The sequence below is a fragment of the Pipra filicauda genome, unplaced genomic scaffold (assembly GCF_003945595.2).
Source record: "Pipra filicauda isolate LSUMZ 115617 unplaced genomic scaffold, ASM394559v2 scaffold128_size5466820_pilon, whole genome shotgun sequence".
Lineage (NCBI taxonomy): Eukaryota > Metazoa > Chordata > Aves > Passeriformes > Pipridae > Pipra > Pipra filicauda.
The window spans coordinates 464,568-492,475 of record NW_024103751.1 but is presented as its reverse complement, the minus strand read 5'-3'; the positions used below and the strand labels follow the sequence as shown (position 1 = coordinate 492,475).

Here is a 27,908-nt window from a genome sequence, read left to right as displayed (position 1 = left end):
TGCTGACTTGTGGGCCACATCCAGTGGGATAATTTTCTAATTTTGTCATTTTTTTTGGGGGGGGCAAGGCACTGATACAACTCATTTGTCTTCTGCCATCCAGAAAATCATGTGGCACTTCAGTGTCTTACAAACTGCAAGCCATTGCTTGGCAGGATGTGAGATTACATGAACGTTTTGCAAATCAGCGTGGAACTGAGGTTTGTTGAATCTTGATCCCTATTTCACAGGGTCTAGACCATCACACGTGTCACAGAGAGCTGGAGTTCTGAGGGAAAAGGCCCCCGTAGTGCCATCTTTAATTATTGTGAATTTAATTATTCATAGTTACTGTGCCATATAAGCTCTTTGGAAACACTATGATTTGATAGTAGTCTTCAAATTGAGGAATTAAAATTTTCTTCTTTGGTGGAACCTTAAAACTGTTGATCTTGTGAATCTCTTCTGAGGAAGAGGAAGAAATATCTGAGGAAATTATTGAGAGAAATTACTATTTTTCTGATACACTTCCAGTGTTGTTTTACTGATGAATTTGCAGAGACTGAGGTTGTTCTGAGTTGTATCACTTTAAGTTTTCTGCACGTTTAATAGCTAAAGGAAGCAAAAATGAGAAGCCAGGAACATTATTCCAGTCCTGCTAGTACAATTTTGATTTCTTTTAGCTGCCCTGGAAAAAGGTTAAGGCCACTAAAATGTTTACTGGGTTGTATCCAACTATATTATTTGGGATTTGTGTGTACAGTGTACAGTGAGGATCGTAGAGTGCTTTGGGTTGGAAGATCATCTGGGTGTGATACTTACAGCTTTTGTATTATAAAATGTCTGTTCAAATTACTAGTAATTAATCCTGCAGAAGATTTTTCTGAGATTTAAAAAACCAAGGGATTTCTAATAGTCTTTTAGAAACTATTATTTACCATTCCCATAGAATCCTAGAAACTGCAGCCTTGTCTTAGTTTGTTTTGAATGGTGCGTATTTATGGGACAGTGTTCCTTAACAGAAGTAGAGGTGATTCAGGATAATGACTTGCTTGAACCTGTCCTTTATCCTCAGTTGCAGGGTATTTGGCTCATTAATGCTTTATTCAGATACAGCATGTACTCTTTCCTTTTTAGAAATTGTCTCTTTGGAAAAAACAGTTCGCTGGGATCTAAAGAAATAAATGACTAATGAACTTACAAAGATTTATCTGACAAACTGAAATAGTGTTATGGCTCTAAGTAAACATCAGAATGAAACAAAAATATAGCAAAATATATAGGATTGATTATAAATATTTTCTTTCCTTTTTTTTCCTTGTCTGGCTGCTGCTTATTTCACGTTTTAACTGATGTCATTATAAATGTCTAGTGTGTGAAGCCAGAATAGGTAAGAGTGCCTGCAGGGAGAGGAGCAGATCAATTTAACATTCAACTAACCTGTGTCTGTGCCCTCCAAATTGCTCCTGAAAACTTTCCTTTCCACCACACATGGAAATTTTCAGTTCGTTCAGACCCCACACTTCAGTGAGGATTTTCAAACAGGCTTTCTAATGGATTTTTAGGAATACAAAATAACAGTTTATGAAATTTCTAGGTCTCTTAAGTACTCAAACCAAGGTATTTACCACCACATTGTACTCTCACTGTAGTTTGCAAGGAGAATATTGCACTTTGAATCATCGTGTAAATGGAGGGTGAAACTATAGGTACGGGAGAATCAGGATTTAACAACTTTGATGTGCACCAGGCCTTTATAACCATTGAATGACTCAACCTTTTTAATGGAAATGGCCTTCAGCAAGTTAAGGAAAGAACAGGCTTTTAGGGAAAGTAAATACACTTAGTTCTGCAGTGAATAGATAAATTTGCTGTGAAGTTGTGTAGAGACATGCTTCTGTAACTCATTAACTGTGTGCTCGGTCCGCAAGTGGGTGTTTCTCCAAGAACCCCAGTTTGCAGGGGCTGAGGTGGGTGAACCCTGCTGGGGAGCAGGGCAGAGGCTGACGTGGTGCCCTCTCTTGCAGTGTCTCCCGAGGGAGGATTTTCCAGGCCCAGGCAGACGGAGATGTAAATGTCCCCTTTAATGAGGGTGTCGTAGCATCCCTGTAATCCCGTGCAGAGCCTGTGAATTATCACAAGTGTCTAGCCAAGGGATAAAAGCGCAGGAGGTTTCCAAAACAACATTCCCATAGTAGCATCTCTTAAGCTGCCAGGGATATGTGCCTTCCAAGTAACCAGTGCATCTGGGTGATTAAAGCCTCGCCCTTTGTCTGAAACATCAGAACTGAATAGACATTTCCTCCAAGCTCTTTCATATCTTTTTTTGCTTATGGGTCATCAGTTGCTTGTGTCTGCTTTTAATATACAAATCCTTTTGTTCTTTTTGATGGAACTTCATCTGTACAGAAGTAATTTGGCCTTTCTATAGAAGAATCTCATATATTTCTCCTTTTGTTTTCAGTCTATCAGACATCTCCAGAACTTGTTTGGTTTTCATTTCCTTGCCCTCCTATAAATACTTTCATGCATAGAGATAATTCTCCTCTTATAAGCCTGTTTTGTACATTTGGCCAGTACTGTGACAGAGTGCTGCTTCAGGGCATGGGAACTTATGTCTGTGACACATTATCACAAATAATCGCTTCTTAAGTATTTAAATAATTTTCATCCTTTTCTTTTCTGTGTTGTTATGGCACCTTTAACCCTATAATGACCCCTCGCCCCCAAACTGCTGTTTTGCAATAATGTAATTTACAATCCTGTCATCAGTCTTTCTATAAGATATAAATTTAGGGATGCTTGTATCTGAAAAGAAGGCCTGCAGGGATGAAGTATTTTTAGAAAGCTATGAGAACGTTGCTTAGATGAGGAAGTTAGGTGGGGGTCGAGGCAGAAGGAAAGTGCCAGCAGTGAAAAAGGATCAAATCAGGGATTACTGGAGAACTGACACATCCATATCCATGGGACCTGGTGAAAAGCACCTGGGAGCCCCATGGGAGCTGACTCATGACAATGCAAGAGCACTGGAAGATGTCGGGAAAACCGCATCCAGGTTTTGGGCCCCTAGACACAGGAGAGGGGTTGCCCAGCTGGAGCAAGTTCAGTGGAGGGCTCTGTGGTGGTTGGGTGCTGGTGAAGGTGGTCTGAGAGAACCAGCCTTGTTTAGCCTGCAGGAGAAAAGGCTTGAGGGCAAGGAGGGTCAGAGAAGGGGTGAGCAGCATTCCCAGGTCTAGGAGGAGGTTACTGAGGAGAGGGTGCCAACCTCTTTATATGGAAGTTTGTGACAGAAAGATGAGAGAGAATGGTCAGGAGGTTCCAGCCTGAGGGAAGAAGGCAATTTTTCATTGTCAAGGGAGTATTGGCACAACAGCACAGAGAAGTTGTAGAGTCTCTGTCCCACTGGATAAACCCCTGTTCAGGTGTGGATTCAGTTTTAACCCTGCTTTGAGCAGGAGGTTGGGCTACAAACCTCCTAAGGTCTCTTTCATTGTAATTATGACTCTAAGATAAGAATAATAATTTTTAAGAAAACTGAATGAAAAATGAGGAATTTTTTGAGAAGCTTAACTGTACTAACACCACAGTGGCAGAAACTCACCCTAAAGAAGCCCAAACCACCTTTCCGTGAACACAGCACGTCAATCTTTAATAGCAGTCTTGGCACTGAAAACCAAATACACAGTAGTATTTCTGCTGTGGTTCATCAGTACCACAGTTCATCACATCCTCAGTGGCAGTATAATAAACAAAAATGAAAAGTGTAATCCAAAATTCTAATTTTGCATGATGTATATGATGTATTTTACTGTTAGCAAGAATCACAGAATCCTGGAATGGTTTGGGTTGGAAGGGATCTTAAAAATCATCTTGTTCCAGCCCCCTGCCATGGGCAGGGACACCTTCCACGAGACCTGGTTGCTCCAAACCCCATCCAGACTGGCCTTGAGATAGACAGATAGATGGTTTGCTTTTCAGCTGTTTATACCATATGAAATAACATCAACAGGTGATATTTTAGGCAGCAAATAAATCAGCAGTTCCCATGGAGTGGATGATCTAGTAAGTTGTTGTTATCATCTGCGTAGAATTTTAGTACAGAATGTGTTTCAGTTGGCTTTGTCTTTGGGAACAGAAGAGCAGTGACTAATAGGACTTCCTAGAGCACAGGTTATCAAACATGAACAATAGTGGAATGCTCATTGCGCGTCATGACATTCTGCCCACGTGTACAGAGATAGTTCGGTGTGTGGACTAGTGCATACTAGTTTAATTAGCTTATACTTTCATTTATTTTTCTTTTAAAGACTTTCATATTGGCTTTCCCATAGAGTCATGTTGTAACATAACTACCTTTTGAAAATACAGTGATTAAGTCTTCAGACTCGGCCGAAGATCTTATTTGCTGTGCATTTTTCAAATTCTACCGCAGAAACGATATGACCTAAATATTTAATCAGGCTTAGCAGAATTGGCTTTTTTTTTTTTTTTTTATTGCTGCAGATTAATCTAGTTTCTCTGAGCTAATACACATGGCATGTATGTCTTCAAGACCTTTCTTTTTCTCAATAACGTTAAAGATTTATAGCCCTCATAAAATCTGGCATGCGCCAAGGGGAAGATTATGAATTACAATTACTTAAACATTAGCATTGGGAATTTTTCTTTTGAATTCTGTATATGATGTTCCAACCTAGGTTGTATTTATAGAGGGGTTAGTGAATACTGGTTTTATACCACTTTTCTATACCCTGCCCAATTTGCTTCATTTCTGTGTTGTTAAGATGTTGGCTTGGTGCTGTTTACATTTTTGCCTTTGGTATATTTATTTTAAAATTACAGTTGACTTCACTAGAGAAAATATCAGATTTCTAGTTTAAACAAATAAGGATGTAAATGGCTTTGAATGTTTTGCTTAGTGCCGTTGTCTTGTTCAAGTCTTAAATTTTGGATGAAAAAATAAATGTAAACATATAATGAATTTCAGCACTTCTTATTTTCAAACTCTTGTTTTTGCTAGGTGTTTAGTCTGTGGCTGTAGTCTTGTGTACACTTCTTGAATTAATTTCGAGTTTGAGTTAAAAATTGGAAGTGATATGATCACCTAAACCAAAACAATTGCAGTGGCCATTTAGGATGTTGAGTTTTTTTCAGAGAAACAGCAGGTTTGGAAGAATCTTCAGGAAAGTCTCATTTGTTTGCTGGTTTTGATAATCTGTGTGTTTCACACAAGATCCTTGGAGGGCTTTCAGATGATCAGGGAGGCTCAGTAAAGCTGCAAGAACCCAAGACAGCCCAGGAGGAAAACCACATCCTGGGGCACACCAAACACAGCAAAACCAATGGGCCAAGGGAGGGGATTGTCCCAGTTCATTCAGTGTTGGTGCCGCCTCACCTTGGGCACCGTGTGCAGTTCTGGACACACCGTTTGAGAAGGATGTGAAGGTCCTTGGGTGCGTCCAGAGGGCGGCAACAAAGCTGGAGGAAAGGCTGGGAGGCACGTCCTGTGAGGAGTGGCTGAGGAGCCTGGGCTTCTCTAATTTGGAGTGGAGGAGGCTGAGGGGCGACTTACTCCCTGCAGCTTCCTCAGGATCTACTTACAGGACGTGTGAGAATGGTTCAAAACTGAACAGGGGTGGTTCAGGCTGGACATTAGGAGGCATTTCTTTACCAGGAGAGTGGTCAAACCCTGGAACAGACTTCTTAGAGAGGTCATCAATCACAGAACCATAGAATGGCTTGGTTTCAAAGAGATCTTAAAGCCCATCTCATTCCACCCCCTGCCATGGGCAGGGCCACCTTCCACCAGACCAGGCTGCTCCAAGCCCCGTCCAACCTGGCTTTCAACACTTCCAGGGATCCAGGGGCAGCCACAGCTTCTCTGGGAAACCTGTGCCACTGCTGTAACATGCTTTAAGTTGGTCAGCCCTGAATTGCTCAGGCAGTTGGACTAGATAGTCATTTTAAGTCCCTTCCTACTGAAAATACTCTCTTCTATTCACATGGGAACCTCCACCTTCCCTCTAGCTGTCCACATGACACTCCCATTGATTTTGAAGTGTGTCTTTAATGTCCTTGCTTAACTGCTGTCATCAGAATATCTTTATTGATTGGGGTTGGCCAAACTCTGTGGAAAGAAGACTTTTCATCAAACCTGCATCAAATTACAAATAAATATAGATGTATTGGGTTAATTTTTATATGTATGTAAAAATCATGTTTTCCCTACATGTGCCTGGGTGTCAGGCAGAGAGGAGTGTGTGCAAGGAGGGTCTCAAGCCTTCATTTTAACTGCTGCTGGTTCAGACAAATCTGAAAAGCTCTCGAGGAGGACCAGAGCCTCCAGGACTGGAGAGGAGATTGGGATAAGCAGGTGAGAGTATTCTCACAGCAGTCAGATGAAGGTGTTCACCTCTCGGAATATTGATGAGAACAGACTGTCCTTGCAGGGTGGAAGAGGGAAGAACAGCTCCAGAAACTGGAGAGAGTTACAAGCAGGAGCAAATTATCCACTTGAGCAAATTTACCTTTTTTTTTTTTTTTTTTTTTTTTTTTTTTTTTTTTTTTTTTTTTGTTTTTTTGTTTTTTTGTTTGTTTTGTTTGTTTGTTTTTGTTTGTTTTTTTTTTTGTTTTGTTTTGTGTTTTCTAGAAGGTAGATATAGCTGACTGATGTGGTTAGTTTGGGGGGTTTTTTCCTTTCTTTTTTTCCTATTGGGATTTTTTTGTTGTTGTTTTTTTGGTTTTTTTTTTTTGTTTGTTTTGTTGGGGGGGTTTTTTTTTGTTTTTTTTTTTTTTTATCTTATTTGCCAGCCAATAATGCAGCTTCCTCCCTGCCTTCTCAACTTATACCAGCTGCTGGGCAAGATTAGACAGTGCCAGGATCAGGCAAGGAAACATGTTCATATACATATTCATAAACATATAGTTATGTCATAGGACACTTCACCTTTTAGCTATTAGAAGTTGGCACTGTCCTACTGTGTTATCAGAATTCAAAATGTTGATCAGATGGCTCTTTATAAGAGGGGATTACAATCATTTGGAGTGGGATTTTAGTACAGTGTAAGCTACAGTTTTGTCCTTCAAGTAAACAGAATATGTGAATAATACACATGCACACAAACACCATAAATCAAATATAATGGCCTTTATTTTCTGCAGTAGTGCTTTTTCAAATTGTGTCAGTACTATATTGTAGTTGAAGATTGCCTTTTGCTGCAAAATAAAAGAAATGTGCCCCATGGAACATAAAGAAAACAAAAATGTCAGTAACATGTAACTGTAGCTGTAGCTGGACATCTGATTTCTGGTGGATCGAGTAAGCCGGTTTCAAACACATGATTAGTCAGTGAAAATTCAGTGTCAACTTGTCTTAATGTACGTGCTCTTAAAGGAACTAAGCCTTGATTTTATTCAGGTTTACCTTGGAGGATTTAATGATGGAGATGCTTAATCTTCAATGTGATGCAAGCTCTGGTGGTCAAAGGGACTGTTAAAAAACCACAGGTTTGTGGGATTGCATTGCTCTTGGTATGGGTTTAAAATAAGACTTTTCAGTAAACAAGTTCAGCTTTGAAAATGGGAACAGCCCAATAAATTTCTCCTCTTCGTTACCACATGCTGTGGTCTAATCCAGTTGATCAGTTAAGCCTAAATGTGATGGTTGTGACTGAGTGTCTTGTTCCTGTCCATGGAGAACGTTGGCAGGAGTCAAAGATAAAGTGATATCACTTCCCTTATGGAGCCAGGCTGGGAGAGCTGGGGGGGTTCACCTGGAGAATAGAAGGCTCCAGGGACACCTTAGAGCCCCTTCCAGTGCCTGAAGGGGCTCCAGGAGAGCTGGAGAGGGACTTGAGACAAGGGATGGAGGGACAGGACACAGGGAATGGCTTCCCACTGGCAGAGGGCAGGGTTAGATGGGCTATTGGGAAGGAATTGCTGTCTGCGAGGGTGGTGAGGCCCTGGCACATGCTGTCCAGAGAAGCTGTGGCTGCCCCTGGATCACCTGGAAGTGTCCAAGGCCAGGTTGGATGGGGCTTGGAGCAACCATGTCTAGTGGAAGGTGTCCTTGCCCATGGCAGTGGGGTGGAAGCAGGATCTTGAAGATCCTTTCCAACCCAAACAATTCTGTGATTCTGCAGCTGAAGGTCCTTTCAATTTCTTGACTAGTGTAACCAGATTGAATGGCCGGAGTGAGACCTATAGAGGCTTGACATAAGGTACAGTGTTCTGGTAACAAGGCTGGTAAAATACACTAAATGGGAACAGTGGACTTACGAGCATTTAGATCTTCTAAACATCGTCATTCTAAAATATACTCTTTAATTTGATTTAGAAAAAAAGGTCTGTGGCCTCTGTGCGTATCTGGAAGGGCAGGCCTGTGGGTTGAGGGTTTTCCTCAGTGTGGGATCCTGTAAATTCTTTATCTTCTCTATCCCTGGCCTGTGGAGCAAAGAGAATAGCCTGTGTTGCTCAAAACAAGCTGTGGTCAGGAAAAAAAAAGGCATGAAAGTTTAGGATATTGCCTCCTTGCAGCTACTTCCTCTCCTGAAAATTATTATATCTGCAAATGAAGTGCTGAAAGGGACTGTGTGTTTCTCAACTTCCAGAGCAAAGGTAGGTGACTGATTTAACCGGGTTGCAAATGTTGTTTAAAGCAAAGCAATGGGAGCCTGTTGGGTTTGATAAAGTCTTGGGCTTAGAGCCCCGCTGGTTATACCCAGGGGTCAGCTGCTGGTGGCACTCTTTTCTGTCCTATTCTTTGCCCAAGGTACACAAATAATTTTGTCTCTAGAAACGGTGCTTTAACCACACTTGACTATGTCCAACAGGGATTGTAGAGAGATACCAGCCTGTGAAATGTGGGTGGTTGGGTACAAAACCCCCTGGCCAAGTTTTCACCTATGAAGCCATTGATTTGGTGGGGGTGTTGTAGCCTAGAGTTCATGTGTTTGTTGACTCTTGCCAAAGTCATCAAAGGAGACTTAATTTTGTAAATCTTCACTGGAAGCTTTTCCAGTTTAGCTCTCCAGGGGCACGTTTCTCCTGGAGAGATACCAGGTTCCAGTGGGGATAGCTTAGTAGGACCATCATGAACTGACTTTTTTATCTCACAATACCTTAGGCTAGTTAAGGCTTACTGGAGGACTTAGAATCATGGAATCGTTTAGGTTGGAAAGGACTTCCAGGATTACCAGGTCCAGCTTTAAGATCACTGAGTCACATCTCACATCACATCATCACACTTGCCATGCTCTGGGCTGAGCACCATTATGCTGTGAAGCATTTTCTGTGCAAACCCTGTAACAGAAGGTGGTCGAGGTTTTATGTTGTACGTGCTTCAGAGTTTACCAGTGAGACAGTTTGTTGCAGGTGAACTGCTCTAATGAATTTGTTTTCCTTTCCATTATGAGTGGGAGGATATCCTGTACATAGGCATAGGCTATATATCTATTATTCAAGAGCATTCAGAGTTGCTTAATGTGAATATTAAATGTTCTATTGCTTGCTCTATAGTTACTTCATGGAAGTGATTGTAGTTTTTCGTGGAAAAGCTGACCAGGTCTTAATTGTGTAACTCGATTATGATAAAGCACTATGTTTGAGGAACTAGAATTAAATACAGGAGTGAGTACTCTACCACTGGAATCCCAGGCTGCAAGGCCAGTTCACATTGATCAATAATTCTGTGGGAACTTTTTCCCTTGAGTCAGGTGTCAGTTTTCATGAAAATAAGTTAAATATTGTGAATACTCTCAGATTTTTTAAAAAAGTAAACTTTGTAAACCAGGGCCAGTCCTCTGCACTTACAATTTTAGGGCAGGTGCAGAGAGGCATAAGACTTTCCTTGAGATAGTATCGTCTCCAAAAAGAAAAAAAAAAAGAGGGGGGACACACCCAAAAAAGGCCCAAATTCTTGTGTCTCCAGTGCCTGAGACCTGGCAGGTTCCCCTTGCAGTAGTGACAGAACCAGCGTTGTGGGCGCAGGCGAACGGATCCCTCCGTCTCTCGAAACTGTTGTTTTATGTCAAACCGCCCCATTGCTTTCTTGGCATCTTCCATTGACTCTTGGCACAAAAACCAAGGATGTTAAACCATGACTTAGCTTTCTTGAAGGAAAATACCTCTTTTTTCTGTTTTGTCTCCCTCTGCCCTTGTCTTTCAGTTATACCTGCCGCCACTTGCGGAGATATGTGTATGTCTTGGACAAACTGTATTTCCCCCACTCCCACTGCTCTACGCTGCAGCATTGCTTCTCGACCCTCAGTGACAATGGAGAGGAACTCTTGTCTTTAACTTGTTCTCACATTCTCAGATCCTATGCTTCCAGGTTATTAACCTCTGCTCTCCATTTACTGCATGCTGCATGCCCTGTGCCTGATCTGTGCATGTTTTCAGTTAACTGATGAATAATTTTAATTTCTAAGGGGATGGTTTGTGTCTTGATGGCATCCTTGATGTGTATCCTAAAAAATGTGGTAGAAATGGGAGTCTAGTAATGGTTTGGTTTTGTCTTTTTAACTTTAGAATACAAATTCTGTGGCCTTTGGAAGTTTTAAATGCTTTTTATGTTGAAGCATTTTAGTCCTTTTCCAAAGCTATGACATAAGAATCATGAGCTGTAATTCACAAACCTTTCATACAGTTGCATAATTTGTTTGGAATTAGTGCAGAGATATAAGTTGTCTAACACTTCCTTGACACCCACTGTTTTGGTAATATTGTCTATATAAATTGCTTTTCAAGAATGGAAATCATTGAGCTTTTCCCTCAAGTTCGGTAAATTTTCATGACAGTTAATCATAGGATCATTTATGTTGGAGAAGCCTTCCAAGATCATCAAGTCCAACCATTCCCCAGCACTACCCCATGACCCAAGTGCCACATCCACACAGCTTTTAAATCCCTTCAGGGACAGGGACTCCACCACTGCCCTGGGCAGCTGTGCCAGGGATGGACAACACAGTGAAGAAGTTTTTTCCAGTATAGAACCTAAACCTCACCTGGGACAACTTGAGTCCATTTCTTCTTGTTCTGTCACTAGTTATTTGGGAGAAGAGACTGACAGTTAAGAAAGATCTGTCTTTTTTGATATGGCTGATCAGTTTTGATTGTATGGAATAAGAATGATGAGAATCCATCAGCTCAGAATGACAATATATAGTCCTTGTTCATGGTGTAGAATTATAGGTATTCTACAAAAACTATGAAGAAACTGTAAAGGGGGTGAGTTTAAAAATAAGTTCTGCTTGAAATACCAAAAGATTTCTCTAAGCTCTTTACTCCAAGTAAAAATTTAAGTTTTACTATTTCACTGTTGATGCTGTGGATAATTGAATACGTTAACCATGATCCTAGAAGCTTTAGGAAAACAAGGAAAAAATTGCGTGACAAAATTGATCAGAACATGGAAAGCATCCAGGGTGGAAATGCAGCTTCCCAGCTAAGAAAGCGTACAATAGCAAGAGACCACACAGTAAACATAAGTAAAACCAGCTTGATTGTCAAGGGAAGAAAATAGGGCATGCAAGCTGAAATAGCTCTTTTTTGTACAGAAGAAAAAATTTTATAGTAGTACATAATGATGGAGAGTTACACTGAAGGATCTCAACAGGAGATGGAAATCTAGCTGTCCCAGGGGGCATTCTCCGGATTAATTTGGAACAGGAATATGGTATTAAAGTAGTCAAAAGCCTAAGATTTCAAAGGCTTATTTAAAAATGAATACTAATAACGAGGGGAGTTCACGGCAGAATCTTGTTTAAGATGTACTGTTTTACATGTAAGAATGATGTCCTGAAAACATAAAAGAAATAGCACAATTCTCCCAACTTGTTTCCGTGAAATTTTGGTAATTCTGTACAGCGGCAACACTACAAGGTTAAGATGACAGAATCATCCTTGGGAGACTAAGTGCTGTTCCATGGATATTGCATCTTTCAGGTGTTTTATGTGTGAAAATAAGAACTGATAGCACTATATGCTCTATCATGTAACAAGCTTGTGAAGTTTTTAGAGCGAAAAGTTCATCTAGTTATTCCCCGAACTGAAACTGATGGAGAAATAGCTTACTGGTATCACTTTCAGAAATGGGACTTATGCATCAGTTGAGGTACATTAGAATACATCAGTCTGGGAGATTGTAAAATCACAGATTTTCATTGCAGGTTGTCCTTTTCCGAGGCAGGAGGAGAATAAAGGGTTTGGAATAGAAATTGCTGCTGTAGAAATATAGAGGTAGCGGCTTTTAATGGCTAAATCTCTGTTGTTCTGGTACTGTATGATTAGAAAAGTGGATTCTCAGGAAACCTGCCTGCCTGGGTGTGTAAGCATCAAATGCAGCAGCATAACTGAGTCTCCAAAAGTTTTTTGTATGAATCCATGCACCCCTTCTGTATTACATACTGAACAGCCTGGTTAGAGAAGAGATGGAATTTATAAGTTACTAAAGGCAGAGGATAATTAACTGATACCCCCAGATGGTGTTGCCTGTCTTTGTACATCCCATAGAATTAAGGTTTTTATTACTATTTTGAAACATTTTGTGTGCAAATATATTTATTTTTGAATGAAACATATTCAAAAGCAACGTGGGCAGCGGGGAAGGGGAGGACTCTGACCCTCTGCCCCTCAGGTGAGATCCCCCTGCAGAGCTGCCTCCAGCCCTGGGGAACAACAGCACAGGGACGTGGAGCTGCTGGAGAGAGTCCAGAGGAGGCCACGGAGGTGCTCTGAGGGCTGGAGCCCCTCTGCTCTGGAGCCAGGCTGGGAGAGCTGGGGGAGTTCACCTGGAGAAGAGAAGGCTCCAGGGAGACCTGAGAGCCTCTTCCAGTGCCTAAAGGGGCTCCAGGAGAGCTGGAGAGGAACTTGGGACAAGGGATGGAGGGTCAGGATGAGGGGGAGTGGCTTCTTGCTGGTAGAGGGCAGGATTAGATGGGATATTGGGAAGGAATTGCTGTCTGTGAGGGTGGTGAGGCCCTGGCCCAGGTTTCCCAGAGAATCTGTGTCTGCTCCTGGATCCCTGGAAGTCTTTAAGGCCAGGTTGGATGGGACTTGAAGCAACCTGTTCTAGTGGAAGGTGTCCCTGCCCATGGCAGTGGGGTGGAACTGGATGAGCTTTAAGGCCCCTTCCAGCCTAAACCAATCTGTTATTCTAAGTTTTTCGAGCTTCCGTGGATGTGTGTAAGATAGTGGCTGTGATGTTTCGCAGCCATAGGCACACCACATCCCACACTTCCTGAACAGCTATGGGTAAAGTGGGGGATAGGGAAAGGAAAATAGTACATGTTTTGCTATCTCACGGGGAGTAGGCCCACAACACCAGTTCTCCAGGCAGCTTTAACTGGGATTTAGTGCCAGTGTCGCTTTGATTTCTTTTCCAAATTCTACAATCATAGGAGATACAATACCTGTTTTATTATGCACTGCATTAGGTTGCACAAATAGTGAGCCTGGGATTGTAATCTGTCATTTCAAATGTGCAATAATTCTGCTGGGGCTGTGCTACATATTGATTACTGCAATAACTGTGCTTCGTCATGTGAAATATGTTCTCCCACTCTTACCGTTGTGGTTTCCTTTTGCATTGCATGTTCATCGTGTGATGTTTTAATGCTCGTGTGTGTTCCCTTTTTGTTTTAAAACTCTTTGGCTTGCAGTCAAGCTCAGGAAAATTGCTTTTGAAGTTGAACTGTCTTAGTGCATGTGCTAGTAGAGAGACAGCTAACAAGAAATGATTAGTTCTGGGATGCTAAACAAATTAAGGACAGTTTTATTTTCATAGCAAGCTTGACATTGTGTGTGAAAGGAAATATGGTTTTGCTGAGCCTTGTAAATTGAGTAAACATATTCTTAATGTAGTAGAGGTAAAAATTATTATGGACTAATTTGAATTAAGTTTTTCTTTTTCCCCCAGAGAAAAAAGACCAACAAATACAATGTCAAGCTGGCACACAGTTTACCTATTTTGCATATCTTTTATTGCTTAATGCTAGGTTTGTTTAAACAGCAAAATGTATCTTATAAGATTTTAATGCTCCCTTTCAGAAATGTTCTGGCATATTGTCTCAAGCGTATAGAGGATAAGCTTTGCAGCCATCCTCCTCCAATGCCATCAGAGTCAAGAGAATTATGCAATTACACTAATTTAAGAATGTGCAGCCTTTGCGGGATCAGGGCCTTGGAGGTTAGCTCTAAGAAATACTGCTAATTGCTAGAAATGGTTCTGGTGCTGCAAAGTGATGCTGAAGTGCTGCTTAAAGCCAACTTGAACTCATTCTCCAGCTGCCAGCTCCTTTTTCCTTGGAGTGTGAGCTGTGCTGGGGCATAGGGAGGGCCTGTATCCCAGTCCTTTGTCCTGGTGTGGGTTTCTGGCCTGTCCTTGAGTACAAACAGGAAAGGTGTCAGGGTATCCTCCTCAAAAACAGATAAAACATTTGCAATTCTGACGTGTTTTCTTTGGCTTTAGTCTGTGAAGGAAAGGTGGGGAAAAGTGTAAGGCAAATACATTTATTATTGAACCTTAAATGATTTTTGTGTGAATTAATGGAAATGGAGATGTACATCAATTAATATTCTTTCAAATGGGTTTTGACAAATGTGAATTCTTTTTCTCTGATTCTGTAGATCATCTTGAGTGTTTGTTTACATTCAGTTTTTAGGCAGTTAGTATAAAAATCTGAGTTAGTGCAAGTGAAATAGTCAGTACATCAGCCTGGCTTAGAGTCATCAAATTGTTTGGATTGGAAGGGACCTTAGAGCTCATCCAGTTCCACCCCCTGCCATGGGCAGGGACACCTTCCACTAGACCAGGTTGCTCCAAGCCCGATCCAGCCTGGTCTGGAACACTTCCAGGGATGGGAAAAATACTGCTCCTTACTTCATTGTGAGCTTACCTTGTCAGAAGTTTTATGAATAACCCCACTTATGTCACAGGAAAAGAAGTAGAATAATGAAAATGGCAGAATCTGGATCTGTCACAGGCAAGAAACAGCTTCACTTCATCTCTTACTAAAGAAAACTAGTTTTGGAATGTCAGACAACTTAGTTTAAAATATTTCTCCCCCCCCCAGTATTTCTCCGATAAAAAGATCTAAAAACCTTGGTAGATTTCAGCGCTTTTAAGGAATAAACAGACTTGTTTCTCTTTTTGACTATGCTGACTAAAAACATTTTTTCTGCGGAGTGTTTTAGTAAGATTCTGCACTTTGCCTCCAAAACTGGCGTCTGACAAATGATCTGTGGGTGTTTTTAACCCCACAAGCAGTATTCAGTGATCTCTGCTCAGCATCCTGCCAAGCTGGAAGGCTGATGGGAAGAGGATTGGTACCCAGTCGGGGATTGCAGTATCATTGCATTATCGTAGAGTGATATGTGAAATTTTTCTTGTTTTTGAGACATATGGCATCATTCCTGCACCCTTTAATGTCAGAGTTGGACATTGTACAGTTTTTTGACAATGAACAAATTTATTTGTCCTATTGGGATAACCTGTGCCACCGACAAATTCCGACTGCTGCCATTACTGGTGCTAAACCTAAAGACTCAAAGGTGGTCTTTTCCTGACTGAGTTTAATATTCACAGTTTTACGTTTTATTTTCAATGCCAACCCAATGCTGTGAGTTGTTGTAATAGTCATTGATTTCAGAACGTGTATTTTAAAGTTCAGTCTTAGATAGACCATAGAACAGCTGACAGAATTTAATTAAGTCACTTAAGAAGTAAGTGGAAGTAAGAATAAGTGAAAATTGACAAGGGGGAAAAAAGAGACAATCAAGCTGCATTAGTATTTCTTCAAGGATGCAGGCTGGTTTGTAAATACCCATATGCTGAGATTTCTGTAGAGCAGCCTACAAATTTTTATGGAAACTCAGTTTCTGAGTTCCTGAGCTGGGAGCACAGGTCAGGAGATGAGGCTTTTTCTTTGGCTGCTGTGATGATGTGGAACAAGATTTTCCTTTGGGGGAAAATAAATAGAATTAAAAAAAAATGGTCAGAGATCTGTTGAATGAACATAATTTAATATTTTATGGCTTTTAGATTGTGATTTTTAGTCAGCTGCTGATAATTTTATTGAAGGATTGGAGTTGTTTATTATGGAAGGATCACTTTACACTCAACATTGAGTGACTTGGCAGAGCTGAATTGTTTATAAATAATTCTATTACAGATTATTTATCTTCGTACTGCACAGCATAATGATTAAGAAACCAGTGAGATATAAAATCAATGCTGTGGGTATTCAATGGGTGAAGAATTGTCTGGCTTGCAAGTCTCAAATGCGGTTTAACTGGATGCTTATCAAGTGTGTGCATGTCTCGTGGAAACCCACTGCTTTGGTTCATTAACTCCTGCCCTATTTAAAATAAAGTATCAAGGATAGTTTCTAGGGAGGAAGGTGATCAGTGAAGGGGAGAGATTGCTGATATCAAAATGTAACTGTCCAAACTTGATGCAAGCAAGGTGTATTTTCATAAAGCTGGTAGAATTTCATGTGTGTAGGTCATGCCATGAGGTGAGAGGTCCAGGCTGGCTTCAAAAGAACTCAGAAGTGTTCTGTGGCATTTTTATGAGTTTACTCTTAAATTATTTGGAAGTTTAAGGGTAAATCCTTCAGCAAGGGGCTCTTTTTATTAAGATGTATCAGGGGAGGTTTAGGTTGGATATTAGAAAGAGATTCTTCCCCCAGAGGGTGGTTGGGCACTGAACAGGCTCCCCAGGGGCAGTGGGCACAGCACCAAAGCTGTCAGAGCTCCAGGAGGGTTTGGACAGTGGTCTCAGGGAGAGGGTGGGATTGTTGGGGTGTCCTGTGCAGGGCCAGGAGCTGGACTGGATGATCCCTGAGGGTCCTTTCCACCTCGGGACATTCTATGATTCTATGCAAAATATAATGCACTCCAGTATCTGGAAATTGAAGCAAACCCAGCTGAGATTGATCCATCTTTTTTTTACATGGTGAATGAGTCATTGGAATAGTTTAACAAAGGCTCTGGATTTCCCAAAATTGGAATTTTTAAATGAGATTGGAAGTTTTCCTAAAAGATATGTCCAGGTCCAGCCAAAGCTATTGGACTTGAAGGAGGAAGTAGCTGAGGGAATTCCTATGGCTTGTGTCAGACAAGCTGATCAAAGTGGCTTCTTTTGGCATGAAAAATGGAAGTTATAGGCAGATTGCCGTGCAAGATTTTGTTGGTTTGTTTGCCTTACAGATTTCTTTAACGGGCTGTGTTTTGATTTGCAGTTTTCCCATTACAAGTGTTTTCTTCTCAGGTTCCCCAGGTGATCTGACCTGAACAGTACAAAACAGCACAGATTGCCAAAACCCTACATTCTCATGCACAAAAAGCAAAATTTAAAGGGAAAAACTGCAAGAGTGATATTCTTTTTATGTGATAACCTTTGTTTCTCCCACTCTGGTAAAAATTCATCACAGACACGAGCTAGATGTGTTCTACCACACGAGCATGTGAAGCTAAAACACATCTTGGTCGGTCAGAATTACTTTTAATTGGATGCTTATGAGCCCACATTCCCATGAGATCAAGTTGGAACAAAATTACTTTCACACATTTCCATTGTAGCAGGATGTTCAGAGGCCGGGGGTTTTGCGTTCCTACGTAATGTTTGGCGATTAATCAGCGTTGGGGAGGGTGCCTTATTCTTTTATAAGTATGTAAATAAGCTATTGTTTTGGGACTAAAAAGAGGAAAATTCTATAGCCTGCCTGAAGAGTTCAGGAGAACACTAGTAAAGCAGTGCACATCAGACTGAATGTAGTGTAATAGTTTATAACTGGAAGGAGAAAGGATTTATGCTCACCTAAGCCACTGTTCTGCTGTGACCAAATAGCCTTGCTGAGGTGCAGCAAGTCTGTAGTATCTGCTGACTTTCCTCGGGGGCAGGATGTCACCTCTCCAGCAGCTTCCTTAAATCACTGTCACTGGCAGCATGGAGTGCCTGCGGGTGTCCTTTGCTTTGTCCATCCAGGTGATGCACTGGTGTCTGTTTTGGTTTTCCAAACAACATTGCACGAACTTTGACTAGGGAAGGCAACTTCGTGAAATGTGTAATTATTGTCTAAATATAGAAAATTATTCCCTAAGAGAATAACAGACATGTGTTACTGATTCAAAACGTCTTCCCATTTGTCACATTAGAGCACGGATTCTCACCAAAGCTACATTTTGGCTTATGCAGAAGCCCTCTTCATCATGAGCTCTCATGACTGTAGCTGTGATTCCAGTGCTCCTTTTGTTGGGATGGAACTAGTGGAAAGCACTGACTGCGGCTAGAATTATCACAATTGATAATTTTGATTAAGATGTTCCAACCAGAATGCCTGAAGCATCAAAATATATGCTATTTTCTCTCCTTCTAAATGGTGAGGGGTGTCTACATCTTGATATCAATTGAGAACTAAATGTTTAATCCATATACATGGGTCTCTTGAGAGAGATCTCGGTGTCTACCTGGCACTGGGCAGTGCCTTCAGTACTAAAACATTTCGAAGAACTTTGCCAACCTTGACTAACAAATGATTCACAAGTACACTGTAAGAACAGTGGAGCAAAAACCTTTGCAGGTGTCTCTTGGAGACAGGGATGTAGGTGATTAAGGGATTCAAATCATGCATATGAACAGTGATGATGAATGAACTTTTAAATTTTGGTAAAGGACTCTGAAGAACAGAGGCAGCAAGGAATTTGTTTTGTTAATGTAAAAGAAAAGAGTTTTAAGGTTTTAGGATTTTACAGTTGGATGCAAAATGTCCCATTTCATAAAATATGTGGAATTTTAGTGCAGCAGTAATTTTTAGTCAATAAACCCAAGAATCAAGAGTACAGTTGAAAATGAAAGAGAAAAACCTCACAACATACTTGTAGCTTTGTAGGTGGCTTTCACTTGAAATGTAATTTGATTAGTGAGATGTGTGTAAGATGTATGGCTGAGTGGTCTGCTGATTTGGGGCTGGTATGTTAGTTTAAAAGTGATGAGTCTGGGAGATAAACCTTATATAGTAAAATCTAAGGGTTTTTTTCTCAGTAAGCCCAGACTGTCTCAAAACAGATGTTGTGATATCTGCTGCAGAGATATTCTGCACAGGAGCCACAGGGCAGAACTGCTCAGTGGAAATACCTGAGAGTTTCCATTCTCCTGTGAACTGCAGCTCTGGCTAGCACAAGTATGGAAAAGTTGGTTTGTTTGGGTTTCTTTTAGCAGAAAAATAAAATCTTCTTTATTTAATATTTGATTAACGATATAAGTGATTAGGGGAGTCATCCTCATGGTTCTCCTTCTGGAGTAGTTCTGGGTGGTCTCTCAGCTGTCCAGCTGTTCAATTTAAATCAGGGATTCTCCATCAAGAAGGCAGGTGCCACCAGTGAGGTGTCACAAGCAAATTACAACGGAGGCAGAGCCCCCGAGCCTCTGGGTCCTGTGTGGCTGGGACAGGACGGGGAGGAAAAGAGCTGAATGGAGGGAACAGGGAACATTGCTGACCTGCTTATTGGAGGTGTAACTGCTAAAAAATGGAAAATGGGCATCCAGATCCATTCGCGCTGATCTAAATGACCCAAACCATTCCAGATTTGCAGAATTAATAACACTATAAGAACGATTTCTTCTGTTCTTTTCATTTGCAGCTTCTGTTGAGAACATCCAACTACAAGGACTGTTGTGTCTTCTCACATTTTGCCCTATTTGACCAAGAAATTCAGACGTGGAAAAAAAAAAAGGAGCGGGGGGAGGAATTAGTCAGCTTTTTATTCCAATCCTCTGAAGGATTGATTTAAGTTGTGTAAGGAGTTTTTGGATCCCCACTCTACAGCAGGATGTAGGGGGTGAGAGCTGTGAGCTATTCTTAAGTGGTTTTGTTCTTTCGTGTTTGTAAGCTGAATTTATGAGAAAACATTGATGAGAATGCTCCCACTGCACCAGCCACAGATCAGAAAAAGCAGTGGGAGAGGAAAATAAGAACAACCACAACTGGTTTCCAAAGATGACTAATGCTGCAGCCCCGGTGTAACCTCCAGGACAGTGATTAGCGTTTGGCTTTTCTTCTGAATGCTGGAAGAGTTTTCTGGGGCGTCAGCCTGGATGAAAACTGGTTCAATGCATGTAACTAATGAAACAAGATTTTAAAGTTTCCATTTAATGTTCCTGCCTCACGCACTTGGTTACTTCAAATGCTTTTGGGTGCAGCATCACGTCTCACCTATATTCCATTTTACTTATCAGAATATTTTATAAGCAAGAAAAGTCTAGTTTTATGGGTGAGATACAATAAGGTAACTCTAAGGGAAGCGATCTGTCAGCAATAGTGTGGTAGGGTTTTTGACTTCTAGCTGGTGAAAATTCAGTGATTGCTTCTCAGTTTTGCAGAAGAGTTTTATGGGAATTCAACAGAGATGTTTTCCTTTTTACCACAGTCCAAAATTTTCAAGTCCTTTCTTTTAGTGTGAACTTCACCCAGCAGAAATTAAAAATTGGTGATTATAAAAAAACCCCAACCTAATAAATAAAATCAGGTCTTTTTGATGCTGCATCCTTGTAATTAATCAGCAAGCCATCCTCTTGCTACTGCAGAATTTTGCCCTAAAGGATATTTTCCATATTTTCTAGAGTGCTTTTTAGTGCAGTTGTAGCTCTGCAGGTTTCTACTTTGACTTGGTGTTCATTCCCAACAGGCAATGTTCCTTGCACTTTGTTCTTTATTGATCTGAGCTCAGTGTTTATCCATACTCGTGGTGATTTCAGTGAGTCACCAAAGTGCCCGAGGTTGGGAAGCACCCATGGAGACTGTCAAATCCAAGGGCAGGGTCATGTAGAGCCATTTTCCCCAGGTGATTTTTAATATCTCCAAGGATGGTGACACTACAATCTCTCAGAGTAACTTGTGGTTCTTCTCTTATGATTAAATGCGATTTCCTGTATTTCAGTTTGGGCCCATTTCCTCTTGCCCTTTCTCTGGCACCACTGAGTCTGGCTTCATCATCTCTACACATTCCCATCAGATATTTGTGCATACTGAGATCCCCTCGAGCCTTTTCTTCCCCAGGCTAATCACAGGTCTCTCAGCTTTCTCTTTGCCACCTTTGTGGCAGTTTGCTGGACTTGCTGCACTACATGCATGTCTGTGCTGCTGGGGAGCCCAGTGCTCCAGAGGAGCTTCCCAGTGCTGAGCAGAGAGGAGGGACCCTCTCCTTTGGTGTGCTGGCAGTGCTTTGCCTAGTGCAGCCTGTGGTGCCCGTGACTGTGTTTACTCCATTTCTGGAGTGTGTTCAATTCCGTGTTCCCCGGGAGCCTTGGGTACCTTGCTACAAAGCTGCTATTTCTGGTCGACCCTCAATATCCAGGATCTGATTTAAGCAAGGTTTCTCTTGGTGTGTTTCTCCACCCTGTCCTGGTCCCCCCGGCTGCGTCCCTTCTCCCAGTTCTTTATCACCTGCAAACTTGCCACAGCTGCAGTCAGCCCCACCAGCTGGTCATCAGTGGAGAGGTTAGAAAGCATTGGTCCCAGAATGATGGATGGTTGAAGGTGATCTTTAAAGCCCATCTTGTTCCTACCGAGGGCAGGGACAATTTTCACTATCACAGGCTGCTCCAAGCCCCATCCAACCTGGACTTGGACACTTCCAGAGATCCAAGGGCAGCCACAGCTTCTCTGGGAAACCTGGGCCAGGACCTGACCATCCTCCCAGCTAGGAATTCCTTCCCAATATCCCATCTAACCCTGCCCTCTGGCAGTGGGAAGCCATTCCCCCTCATCCTGTCTCTCCATCCCTTGTCCCGAGTCCCTCTCCAGCTCTCTTGGAGCCCCTTTAGGCCCTGGAAGGAGCTCTCAGGTCTCCCTGGATCCTTCTCTTCTCCAAGTGAACACCCCCAGCTGTCCCAACCTGACTCCAGAGCAAAGGGGCTCCAGACCTTGGCACATCTCTGTGACCTCCTTTGGAATCAGTACATGGGATACACCACTCATGGTTGGGCTCCAGCTGGACTTTTTGCTGCTGTCTTAGCTCTCTGACCCCATGTGTTCAGCCAGGTTTCTGTCCACCTCCCTGTCCATTTATCTAGCCTCAACTGCATCAGTTTGTCACAACTTGGCTTAATTTGAGAATACCACGATTATCTTGATTGTATCTTTGAGAGCCTTTATAATGTTTGTATAGTTGTTCACATTTACAAATTGTTTTATTATCCAGGATAGTTTTGGCCTTGCATTAATCCAGATTACACCAGCGAGGTTGCGAAAACTCATATGCATGGGTTTGGTCATCACTGTGATCTCTGCTGGGCACTGCTGAGGTGCCCCAGGTCCTGTATTCAGTTCTGGGCCCCTCACAAGAAGAAAGACATTGAGGGGCTGGAGCGTGTGCAGGGAAGGGAACGGAGCTGGGGAAGGGTCTGGAGCAGCAGGAGCAGCTGAGGGAGCTGGGGGGGCTCATCCTGGAGAAAAGGAGGCTCAGGGGGGACCTTCTGGCTCTGCAACTCCCTGACAGGAGGGGGGAGCCAGGGGGGAGTTGGGCTCTGCTGCCAGGGAACAAGGGACAGGATGAGAGGAATCGGCCTCAAGCTGTGCCAGGGGAGGTTCGGTTTGGATATCCGGAGGAATTTCTCCCTGGAAGGGACTGTCAGGCATTGGAAGGGGCTGCCCAGGGAGGTGGTGGATTCCCATCTGTGGAGGTGTCCAAGGAAGGACTGGATGTGGCACTCAGTGCTCTGGGCTGGGGGACAAGGTGGGGATGAGGCACTGGGCACAGGTTGGTCTCAATGACCTTGGAGGGCTTTTCCAGCCTAAATGGTCTATGATTCTGTGGTTCAGTCAACTGGATAAATTGAATTTCAGAAATATATTTATATGTGTCTAGAAAGCCTTGTTAAACCTCTTCTGAATATTCTATTGAAATACAGTTTATATTTGGTCCAGTGGTTGAGTGTTTGTTTCCCAAGGTGGTAGGGAATTAACATCCCAACCCATGAGGGTTGTATTTGCTTCTTGTACAGTATAGAATATAAATTGTTAGTGTTTGCTTTATCATCATGAATTCCGTTCTTGGAAGTGTTGTCTTTGCTTTGGGAAAAACAGAGTGAACTGGAACATCACAGAAATGTGTCTTTTAAAAAGTACATTTTGGGGAGGGCATTGTTTTGGAATTTAGGAGGATTTTTGGATTGATAGAGGCAGAAAGAATTACACAGGGGAATAAGATTATAAAACTGAGTGGGAGGTAAAGCACAACCTCTTTTCTCTGTGGGAAGGAGGTTAATTTCCAAATAAATTGAAGACAATGTAAATTTAATTACTGTGCAGCTTGAGGGACTGGGACTTAAAAGCTATCATGTTAGTTTTTAAGATGGAAAAATATTGCACAACAGCAAGAATGCTGAAATGAATCATTAAATCAAATCTGTATTAGTTTTCCCACCAATCCTGAGACTTGAGTGTGATTGTGTGAAGGCAATAAAATAATCTCTCTTCAGAATGACATGTTCAGTAGTGGGTAAGGTAATTTTGGATGACAGTCTATGTGGGAAATAATGACCTTTTTCCTGCTGAAAAGTAATGAACAATAGCTTTAAAATGTTACCTAAAATAAAACCTGCCTTCTCTTACATAAGGGCTGTTCATGCCCATTTAACATTTCTAAATCTCACCGGTAATGTCTGTAACACCCTTTTCGCTGGAGAATAAAATTAAAAACACTGGCAGGCAGACCAGAGTGAGGAAACGTGGTTACATTTCAGCTCTGTCAAGGTTGGATTATGAAACTTGGGTAAGACGTGACTTTTGCTAAATAAGGAAGGTATTTTTATAAAAGATGAAGGGAAGGTCCAGGCCCGGGCTCCTTCAGGATGCTGACAAGCCTTTTCCTGCTGTGAGCTGCCGTGATTTGGGTCGCACGTGTTTGTCGTTTGGGAGAGCAGTGCTGGTGATGGAGACAAAAGCTGGGTGAACTCAGTGCTCCAAACATTTTTGCTTCCTTAAAGCCTTCCAGATGATCTGTTCCAAAACTGTCGTCTTCCTGCAACGATGAGTAGTTTAGAGCCTTTCAAACTCCCTGTAGGGTACTTCTGGAAGGGTTCTGTACATGCTGAAGACCGTGGTATGTTCTTGATATGTATATGCCGTACCCAGGAGTTGTGTTTTTTAACCTTCCCAGGTCTTTGCTCTGCATTTCAAGGAATCATTTAGGTTGGAAAAGCTCTTTAAGACCATCGAGTCCAACCATTCCCCAGCACTACCAGGGCAACCGCTAACCCCTGTCCCCAAGTGCCACATCCACACAGCTTTTAAGTCCCTTCAGGGATGGAGGGTTGTTTCACAGGTTGTTTTTTCCCCTTTTATGCTTTTTTTTTTTTTTTATGAGCTGTAGAACAAGGGAGAGAAAAATCACCAAACACTCTGAATTTATGATGTGATGTTAGGAAGGTCAACTTTACTGTTCATAATACAGATACACAGAAAATGAAGCAGATGAAAGGCCCTGGCGTTATCTCTAAGACATACATAGGAAAGGGCATGGGTGCTGCTGAGAGGCTGTAGCTCCTAAGAAGAAAGAAATAAAGAAAATAAATCAAAAATGTTAAATAACAGGAATTAAGAAAATGCCGTGGGCTGACTTCCCAGGATGTTGGCACAGCACTTACACTGAACTGGGCAAAGGCAGGCTGGGGCTTCCTAAAGCCGAGTTAACCTCTGTGTGGATCATTAACTGTAGCTTTTTCCATAGTGAATTGCACTCTTATGAAATGCTTCATTATCACTTGTTCTGTTCAGCATTCACTGCTTTTAGATTTTGTCTGAATATTAACATCCTTTGCAAAAAATTTAATATTCTTGATAAATGTTTTCTTTCAATGACGCAGATATTTTTCAGGATGAAAACACCTATTGTTATTTCTCATCTATTTAGACATGAATTGTCCTTTGGAAAGAGGTTTATTTATGACAGGCTACATTTTGTAGGTTTATATCTAAGCAGAGAAATTCACAGAAATGCAACAAAGGAGATGGATGTTGATATTACAGTGAAGGATGTAGACCATTTTTATTTGTGGTACTTATTCTTCAGGTACCTTGTTGTTATGATATTACAGGATAGGTTTAGTAATAGAAATTAAACTTAATCTTGGTCTTGGTATTGAAAAACATTATCCTATCTTTTTCCTACATTTTTGCTTTTTTTCCAAGTACTAGTACCTCCATGTGCCTCTGAAAATTTTTAAACATTTCATCTCTTTCAAAGTATGTGTTTCTGCAGATCAGTGCTATTTGCAGAGAAGGTGATATTTCCAACAAATCTCTCTCTCTGGGGAAAGTGTGTGTGTCTGTATGTAGGTGCATCCATTTATCATGGAATCACAGGGTGGTTTGGGTTGGAAGAGACCTTCAAGGTCATCCAGTTCCACCCCCTGCCATGGGCAGGGACACCTTCCACTAGAACAGGTTGCTCCAAGCCCCATCCAGCCTGGCTTTGGACACTTCCAGGAATCCAGGAGCAGCCACAGCTTCTCTGGGAAACCTCTGCCAGGGCCTCAGAACTCTCCCAGCCAGGAATTCCTTCCCAATATCCCATCTAATCCTGCCCTCTGACAGTGGGAAACCATTCCTCTTGTTCCTCCATCCCTTGTCCCCAGTCCCTCTCCAGCTCTCCTGGAGCCCCTTTAGGCCCTGGAAGGGGCTCTCAGGTCTCCCTGGATCCTTCTCTTCTCCAGGTGAACCCCCCCAGCTCTCCCAGCCTGGCTCCAGAGCAGAGGGGCTCCAGCCCTCAGAGCATCTCTGTGGCCTCCTCTGGACTCTCTCCAGCAGCTCCACGTCCCTGTGCTGTTGTTCCCCAGGGCTGGAGGCAGCTCTGCAGGGGGGTCTCACCCAAGGGGGCAGAGGGGCAGAATCCCCCCCTCCCCTGCTGCCCATGCTGTGGAATCAGCCCAGGGCATGGGGGTTTCTGGGCTGGTTCATGTCCAGCCTCTCCCCCACCAGCCCCCAGGACCTTCTCCCCACAGCTGCTCCATCTGTTCATCCCTGGCCTGGATTGATCCAGGGGCTGCCCCGGCCCAGGAGCAGCACCAGCACTCGATCTCATTGAATCTCATGAGGTTCCCATGGGCCCTTTTCTTGAGCTGGTCTGGGCGATGTCGTACCACATATTGTATTGTGAATTTTGAGTTATAAAGTTATAAAGTCCTCTTCTCTATTCCTTCTAAGGCATTTCGTGTCTGACATAATTTATTCAGAAAGGAATGCATAAGCTAAATTTGAAAATTGCCTAGAAATTCTGTATGTGCTGGTTTGAGAACGTGTGCCTTGGGAATTGCAGTTTGTGCACCAAGAAGGAACATCCTGCTGAAGAACTTTCTGGTGAAGTTGTAAGGGGAATGAACAAAATTCTGCTCTGACCTTGGCTTTTTAGTAGTGCCACTCAAAATACGTTTTTTTTTTTCATGTCTCGAAATACAGTAAAACTAGATATTTGAGCCAAAATCACAGTATGGATGGTGCTACTCTGCTGAATGAGGTGGTAATACACTCAATGTATTATTATGTTTTATGCACTTACTGCCTAAAAATTGTCCTGATCAATGTTGAAATTTCACTCAAAGTTCAGGAAATAATAGATTAAGGTTGTTTGAGAAATTTTAATTCATTATCTTTGTTTCAAAAGCAAAATACAGTGTTTAATTAAGTGATTGTGCATTGTGCTTTGTTCTGAATGTAGCATTATTCACTGCTTCGGGTTTTTTTACATTGTCTTTATTCCCCGTGTGGCCTCAGGCACACTGAACACATGCCATCTAAACTTTATCCGGAAGACAAAAAATACTCATTTCCTTAATTACTGATCTTTTTAGAGCCCGTGGTATTCATAACAGTTTTTCAGCGGTTCACAAATACTCACAGTGAAAATACAGGGAATTGAGAAAAAAAAGAAAAAGTCTACTGATCATGAATAGTTGGGGAAGATATCCACAGATATAAATGTGTTATCTTTCAATTTCTTCCCTTATGGGGTTCTGGAAGTTTAGAAATGGCCTCACTGTTATGCGAGAAACAGTCCTTGCATCCAAAATTATGTTTCAGAGAACACTTTAGCGGTGAGGCTTATGTCAGGTTTGAATTTTTGGTCGTTTTTGTAGGGTCCTTAGGAATGGCTTTGTTGTAAATAAATGCAATACTGATATATGAAATACGTTTAAATAAAAGATAAAAAAATGATATAAGTACAATACTGATCAGTCCAACTTATTTTCTTTATTTCTTTTTGACCAAAGAGAAGGTCAGTCCATGAGGAAAACAGTAAACTCCTTCCTGTGGAGCAAGAAGGGTGAAGGGACCTTTCAGAAGAAAAGCAGGGGAAAAGGAAATTAAGGCATTAGACAGAAATAATATTGTCTGTCTACAGGACGGTGATGTGTCCTCACAGCAGCTTGTTTCTTGTTCTACTGCTTCAGTATTGAAAATTGAAAATTTTATGAAGTTAGGTCAAAGCCTGGAGAAGAGAAGGCTCCAGGGAGACCTTAGAACCCCTTCCAGGGCCTAAAGGGGCTCCAGGAGAGCTGGAGAGGGACTGGGGACAAGGGATGGAGGGACAGGACACAGGGAATGGCTTCCCACTGCCAGGGCAAGGTCCATGAGGACTCTTAGTTACAGAAGCAAGCTCCAGACTCATATTCTGCTTAAGTCTTATCCTAAAGAGGGCTGTTAGCAATGCACATACCCTGTGACCTTCTGCCTGTGAAACAAGTCTGTTAACTCCTAAAGTGGATCCAGATTCCTTCCTGCCGGAGCAAGTTCAGAGAGGCACAGAAATTTTCTTTATTAGTATAGCAAGGGCCCAAATACATATAAATACATGTGTGCATGCACACCCAGTGTGTTTGAGCAAAGCTGTGTCAAATAAAAGCTGCTCAAAGGGCAGGGATTTGGACCTTA

General features: G+C 42.0%; 1 protein-coding gene across 3 annotated transcripts in view; it reads left to right on the top strand.

Annotated features, from left to right (window-relative positions):
* The window catches only part of DYM (dymeclin), a 215,528-nt gene that overhangs the window by 103,787 nt on the left and 83,833 nt on the right, over window positions 1–27,908 (top strand). For 2 of the 3 annotated variants that reach the window (XM_027724297.2, XM_039390634.1), the window contains one exon: window positions 10,145–10,309. The exons of the other annotated variant lie outside the window; for it this stretch is intronic. In XM_027724297.2, the coding sequence (XP_027580098.1) occupies window positions 10,145–10,309 (165 nt within the window). The remainder of the gene's footprint in view (window positions 1–10,144; window positions 10,310–27,908) is intronic. 3 annotated transcript variants of the gene reach the window in all.